Source organism: Corvus kubaryi, unplaced genomic scaffold (genome assembly GCF_017639235.1).
Source record: "Corvus kubaryi isolate FWS band 111438036 unplaced genomic scaffold, C.kubaryi_AGA036_p1.0 71, whole genome shotgun sequence".
Classification (NCBI taxonomy): Eukaryota; Metazoa; Chordata; class Aves; order Passeriformes; family Corvidae; genus Corvus; species Corvus kubaryi.
The window spans coordinates 16,205,219-16,212,685 of NW_024582059.1; the positions used below are offsets into that span (position 1 = coordinate 16,205,219).

At 44.9% G+C, this 7,467-nt stretch overlaps 1 protein-coding gene across 1 annotated transcript; it reads right to left on the reverse strand.

The window, feature by feature from the left end:
* Positions 1-441: 441 nt before the first annotated feature.
* Positions 442-2,067, reverse strand: PRPF31 (pre-mRNA processing factor 31). The gene is given in 7 exon segments (XM_042050045.1): positions 442-952; positions 954-996; positions 999-1,065; positions 1,067-1,543; positions 1,545-1,708; positions 1,711-1,989; positions 1,992-2,067. Coding segments are annotated over 7 exon segments (1,617 nt in total).
* Between the last annotated feature and the right edge of the window lie 5,400 nt (positions 2,068-7,467).

A 7,467-nucleotide genomic window follows, 5' to 3' on the forward strand; every position in this document is an offset into this window, starting at 1 on the left:
AGTTTTGTCTTACCAGGATGTTATGATTGTGAATTTAACCCAAGAAACAAAAAATCAGGCTCCAGTAGTTCTAGCATAGGACTAGCAGCAAGGCCTGCTTAATTCCAGGCTGCAGTGCAGTGCAGGTGTTACCATGGTAACTTCTTAAATATCAAAGTACTGTGTGGGTGTGATGCCTATTGATTTTTGCCTTTTTTTTTAATATATTCTCTGCATTCTTTGCACATATATTTGTTACTCTGTAGTCTATTTTTTTTCTTTTTTATTTTTTTTTCCAAGGCTCCCCAAAATCCATCCAGGACCCCCTGACCCCTTCAACCCCCCCAAAACCTCCCTCAAGATGCTCCAACCACAAATTCCAATATTTATAAAAAGTTTGGGAAAGTGATACTGGGGGGGAATGCCAGGGATTTGGGGGTTGCAGGGTGGGATTTGGGGATCCTACTGGGGTTGAGGGGGTGGGAACCCCGTTTTTGTCCCCCTTGACCTGGAGGACCTCCCCCAGAAACCAAATTCTGATGGAAAAGGAAGGGGAGGGTGATATGGGGGAATTTTTGGGGGTCCTGGGGCCTCGGGGGGGGTGGGGACCCCACTTCTGTCCCCTTTGACCTTGAGGAACTTGGCCATGCTGTAGAAATATTTCTGGTTGGCCTTGGCCACTCTCTTTTCGGCTGCCTGTGGGTTCACAGTCTCCAACCCCTGCAAGGGGGTGAAGGCCACGCTCGAGGCCATGCCCAAGCCGTGATCCTGGATTGTAGATTTGCCTCCATAGATGACACTCTGCTTCTGCAGGGTCCTCTGCAGGGTCTTGCTGATCCGGGCCTTGGTGGCCTCGTTGACCTGGGTCTGGCACACGTAGTCACTGCCTGCCTTGCCCAGGTGGCCCAGGCCGAACCTGAGGTTTTCCTGGTAGGCGTCCTCCTCGATCTCCCTGAAGCTCACCCTGTCTGCAGATCTCTGTCAGCCCCAGGCGTTCCTTCGTCTCCCGGTACCGCTGCCCCCCCGCTTCTTCCTCTGCCCTTCCAGCGGTGTTGGCAATGGCCTCACCTGCTTGACCGGGCTGGGGCTCCTGCCACTTGTCAAACTTATGGTCAATCTCCTCCCTCAGCTTGTAGCCCACCTTCCCGTCCTGGCTCTCATGGAAGCTGTCCACCCTGGCCACCAGCATGCACTTGGCCGCCACGAGCTGCGCTGCTTTTCTCCTCAAATCTGGCGGCAGGGACTGGACAATGTCGCTGTGGTAGATGAAGCCAGTGTGGGGCAGGACAGAGGTGGAGGAGAAGCTGGACAGCATCTGGCGCTGGGCCCCTAGCAGGAGGATGTTGCAGGGTGGCAGCTTGGACAGCAGGGTCAGGCCTCCTGCCATCCCCATGATCTTGGAGGCTGTGGAGGCCCTGAGGATGAGGGAGAGGTTGGGGGCGATGAAGGACATGCGGGACTCCATGTACTCATAGATACACAGGTTGGCCCTGCTCAGTGCCAGGGCCATGTTGCACGCATCCTTGGTCCTGCCCAGCTCCTCCGCCAACAGCTGCTGCCCCCGTGGTGGTGGAGGCCATCACGCTGACCACCATGGTGGTGGTGTTGGTCAGGATCTGCTGCGTGTTCTCGTTGTTCTTGCATTTATCCAGGGAATTCCCCAATTCCTTGACTGTTCGGATGCAATCCAGGGCGTTGGGCACCAGTGACTCCAGCTCCAGGAACTGTTGGAATATTTGTCCCGGATGAACTTGTGGATGATGTTGAGCTCATTCTCAAACTCCACTGGGAGGTTGTTGGCCTCCATGATCACCCAGTATTCAGGGGCAGCCTCCACCAGCCCCAAAACTTCAGCCACCTTGGGCTGTTTCCCAATGTATTCCTCAATTTTCTGCGTGATCTCTGTAAATGCCTTGGACTCCCAGAGCTTGGCGATGGTCCACACAGACTCCATGGCCTTGGGTGGCTCTGGCTCCTCCTGCATGTCCTTGACTGCGAGCTCCTTCCCCCCCCCTCAGAGCCTTTGGCCTTCTCCTCCTCCCCTGCTGCCTCCTCCAGGTCCGCCACCAGCTCATCCACCAGCGACATGGTGAACTGGGAGCGCTGGGAGCACTCCCACCATTCCTGTTGCAGCCACGCTGATGTCACTTCTGTCAGGAAAATCCACAAACACCAGAGGTTTATGTCCAAAAAGGAGACAGAGGAGTCCTGCAACCTTATTTGAATAACAGGAGAGAGTCCACCAGGCATGCGCCCGCAGGGTTTTATCTTTCTGGGTTTCAGAGGGTGCAGCCTCCTTTTATCCTAAACTCCCGGCCGCATGTTGCCCTCTTCCTTCTCCCATTGGCTGAAGTACTAGTGTTGGAGATAATAGGTAATTTAAAATGTTTTTAATGTAACTTTAGTCAGTTTTCACAGAATCACAGAATGAACTAGGTTGGAAAAGACCTTTGATAACATCAAGTCCAACCAATGTTCGCCTTTGCCCCGGCAGAAGGGGATTTAAGTTTCTTTCCAGGGCACTGTTCCACCAGATGAAGGCCTGATGAGTTTAACATCTCCACAGACTGGGAGTAGCACAGAAGACACCCAAAAGATAATGACCATCAACTCCAAACAAGGCATGGTGAGATACCTGGTCTGAGAAAGGAGAGATAAGAATGAGGACCTAATTAGCATCAGAGGCAAAGGCATCTGTAACCAGTGGGAAACCAAATACTAAGAACTACATTGGAACTTGGAACCAACGAACATTGAACCAATGAATCTCTAGCAGTTTTGACTGCATAAAATTTGTGAAAAATCTGGCAAAATTCATGTGTCATGGAATGATTTTCTCTGCACACCTGGGTTTTGTACGGATGAAATTTCTGTTACACATCCTGTGCAGAATTAAGTAATGCCTTGATTCTCTAACACTAAAAATGTTGTTGGAAGGTTTTTGTTCTTCCTGCAGTTTTGGTGACACTAGGAAGGTGTACAGCCTTCCTGAATTGCCTACCACATATTCCCCCCTTGAACCTACTATTTTACACCAAAGTTCAGAACTTCGGGCTTGTGAAGACTCTTGTCTGTTTCAGGAGTGAAAGTATCTGGGCTCTGAAAGGAACCTGCTGCCCAAAATTAGTAGAGATGTTAAGACCCATTTCAAAGACGTTAACATCCATACCTTCACCCATCAAATTGTTTGTGAAGACATTAGCTTTCCTCTCACTTCCGACTGCATCACCACTTGTGGTCCAAATTGGTTGTTTTTGTCAATTATGCTAATTTACTAAACTTGTAAAACTGTATTGACCCCTCTGGGGGGGTGGGCTTTTGTGGACATTTCTCCATAACTGCCCTGGAGGCCTCCAATGAAAACCAGCTTTTATATTCCCTCCTATACTAATATTATCTCGAAAGTGTGTGTTGTTTCATTTCTAGGTTGAAAAAGGCATCAGAGGCAGAAACCTTCCCAGCAGAGACCTGGGAGACACTTAGTCCATTTGAGATACAGGCTCTGAGCTGTATCACAGCTGGGCATCTTGCTGAAAGCCAGGGGAATTAGGAGCTAAATGAGCTTTTGAAAAGTTAATTCATTAATAACGCATTTTCTGAGCAGTTAATGCAAGTGGATTGAATAGTACGTGTAAGGGTGGCATGATTGGCCCTTAACTAAAATAGCAGTGGGGAAAGGAAGTATTTATAGCCATGAACTGAGGATTTCATTGTCCAATTGCCTCTGTATTCCAAATTATTCCTTGAAGACCTTCTGAAGGCAGCTGTTGAGGGAAGGATGAATGTTTCCAAACCTGTGCTATGCAAGAGATTCGTAGGCTGCCTCAGCTGACTTCCAGTTAGTTCTCACTGTGGTCTCAAGCAGACTTGGCACAGGATATGGATGGCTGATAGGAAAAGGCAGCACATCTGTCTTCTGCTGACTTTAACCCTTGAAGCTGTTTGTTTTTGGTGGAATATGAGACCCCTGGCACATCAAATCTGTGTTTGCTTTCCCAGAACACAGGAAAGCTGGCTGCCTGGCAACTGTTATGGTTTCATTAAGATCTGAGATTTTTATGGGGCAGAACATTTTGTGCTGGTTTCGCTGCCACTTGACACCCTGGTGATGGGACTGAAAAAGCCCTGATCTGTTTGTGTGTACATATGTCCTGTCCTAAACGGGGATTGCAAGGATTATTTCCTTCAATATGGTACCTGGCTACTAAGAAACACCTTCCAAAAGGAGCACTGTTGTAAACATTCCCACACATCCTCTCAAATGCTCTACCTGTGCAGCTCTCTGAAGGTTCTCTCTAAAGCAGGCAGAGCTGGTGTTGGAATAACACCCAGGCCTTTCCCTGGTCCTTCAAGAGGATTTACTGTAGTCTCCTTCCTAAAGTGAGGTCAGACCAAGTGAAATCCACAAAAGGATTATTAATCATGCCTGCCAGGACAGAGCAGAAGAAGAGAACAAAGGAGACAAAAGGTCACGAAGTCCCCTCATATGAACTTGTCAGGCCCATGAATGAAACAGCTTAGTCTCCTGACACATCTCTGACCAAATGTTATGTTTTCAGTTGTTCCAGCTTTCTGGAATGGCTGCACGATACAGTCACCATAGAGATAACCTCTTCCTAGATACCCAGAGGGCCCATAAAATATTACCCACAAATCAGAGGGTACCTCTGTGGACCTCATGGGAGATGATTTATAGGACTTGTGGCTCGTGAGCTCATCAGGTGAAGAGCTGGAGGACTGGAGGTGGCTGCCACCCACTGTTTGCTGGTCATTTTCTGACCCTTCATCTTAGTCCTAAAGACTTCCACATCAAATATCACGGAAGCCCTCTAAAGCTCAGAGCTTTTTTTTGACTGTCCTAATGCAAAATTGCTTGACCACTGTATGTTGTGTCTTGAAAACTGCTGTATACCAGCTCAGGGACTTGTGTTTTGGCTTGAGTTCCAGATCTGGTTGCTTGCAAGTGATGCAAATTCTGAAACAAAGAATATGACATGATGCATAGTGTCCTTCAGGTACTGATACTTTTTTACTGTAGGTAAGAGCAGGTTATAGAAGGGAAGGAGATTTAAGGCTAGGGTATTTCAGGTTATACAACCAGCTCTAGGTTAAATGCCTTATGCATGTTTTGGCAAAATATTCAAGCATTGCTGCTCCTTTATTAATTAGTATCCGAGTTCTCTATACGAGTTGTGTATGTTATTTCAAATGTCAGTTCACAGATAGGGTTTGTTTGCATTCATTCTCATGCTTGCTCTGTGTCATAATTTTCATACAGTTATAGGAACAAACTTGTTTGAACATTACTAGTTAAGTGTAAAAAAATATTTTCCCATGAGCATCATCCTTTTGGCAAACATTTATGTGAAAAGGAACTGCCGTGGAAACTGTTCTGTGTGCTTGGGAAGAATTTACTTTGAAATCCCTTCATATTGCAGAAAAAAAATTTCAGTATCAGTCATTGCACAGAAGGTCTGTGGAAATACAAACTTCACCCACCTGTCTGTGGTATTGATAAATAGCACTATATTTTCTAGAAGATTCTTGACAGTGAAGCTAAAGTTAAGGGTCATCTTTTTCAACAATATCTGAGGAAACTTCATGACCTATTTGAACAACCAGGATGTACTTCTCGGTTTTGTATGGGCCAATCACATCTTGTTTCGTGATGATTTAGTAACTGGGAAAATTTGATGCTGGTTTCTTGGGATAGAAAGAGTTCTGCCAGGTTCAGTTGTTATATGCTAATTTTACTAATGTAAGCGCTGTCTTAATGACACTGTAAGCGTGTGATACTGTGACTGTAGCTGAAATCTGGTGTGCTTTTGGTTTTGGTTGGTCAGGTAACATTATACTGAGGGAAAGCTGCATTTTGTCTGGGATCCTGAATGCAGTTTTCCCCACTTTGTTTTTGATCTGAGGTCTGTAGGAGGTCAGTGGAGACGATGGCTGGGAACAAATGAAAGTGTGCCAGTACAGAAAGCTGCAATGCTGTAATCGAGCATCTGTTGCTGTAATGTGTGAATGCTTGGCATTCTGGGAGCTGGGACACAGATTGTTGCTAGCTCCTTCCCAAGGTTATTTCAGAAGCACCCAGAGCAGCTGGCAGGGTCTGGGACAGGTTTAACTCTCTAGCGGCTTCCAAGTGCACGCTGCATTAAAAGTTAAGTGCACATCAAGAAGCAGTTTTTCTCAGCATAAGATTTTTTTTCTTCTGTAACTTACATTTGACCTCAATACTAAATCCCTTGGTCACCATCTGAATGAATTACTTAGTGTGAGACATGCAAAAACAAAATAGAAATCTGCAATAGGTTTTGATGGGGTTTGGGGCATTGTTTTTGAAAGGGGTTGTTGAGCAGAACTGAGCAAAATAACAGGATGTTTATTGGGAGCTAACATTTCAGTATAGCCAGACATTAACTGCCCTGGAAATGACCTGTAGGATGTAAGGAGACAAGCTTCCATCAGTCATCACTGTGCTATCCAACCAGACAACTGAGGCTACAGCTTGCCATTCCTCCTACAAAAGGCTTACTCCACAACTGCACACTGTCTGCTAATAAACTGTAGACCGTAACATCTTTTTCTTTTGCATTTGATCTGAACTTTTTAGCTGTTTGATAAACTCTGTATCAGACTTGGTACAGTGAAATAATAGCAGGAGAAAGTATCATTCATATGGGAAATGAAGTTCTATTGCTACTTAATACTCTATTAGACCTATCTTGTTCCTCTGCAATTCAAATTTAGTTGTAGGATTAGTTGTTGAACAGCTACAATGTGAAGTCAGATGAGTAAGTCAAGTGAAATACAAACATGAATAGTGATAGCACTTTTCATGGCTTCTTAAGACCTTATACTTCTTAGCACCTTGGAAACTTGAAACTGATTGCTTTTATAAAACATGTTTTGAAAATTATTAAAGTATATACTCATTGGGTAATGGTGCTTCATTTCCCTGAATGTACATGGAGTTCATCATTGAATGCTTGTTATTCTTGAGCTATCACAAAAAATTTTTTTTAAAGATTTAAGCAATGAACCATTGCAGTTTTGAAGAATTTGGGGGCATGTATTTTTTTGTTTTGTTTTGGATTATATTCTAGGACTTAAGATTCAATATACTTCGGATATAATGTTCTTTAACCTCAAAGAAATCAAATTGTATGGTGAAAAATGCTATTTCCCATTTTAGTGGTATGTGTTTATTCAGGTAGAGGAAAAAGGATGAGTGTGGTGAGCCACTAAGGATTCTTGCTGTGCTTAACAAAGAAGTTGTTAATGGATGTCCCCAGGTTGTTGCACTTTCAGATGGCTTGAGATGATCATTATGTCATTAAAAATCTAAAGAGGTGAGCAAATCAAGGTGTCTAGGTGTTTACAGAAGCTAAGAATCACTGCATAAAAGAGGTGAGGCAATCTTTCAGCACTCTCATGTTATTAGTTGCTTATTACACAGCATCTTCTGCTGCCCAATTTGCTTTG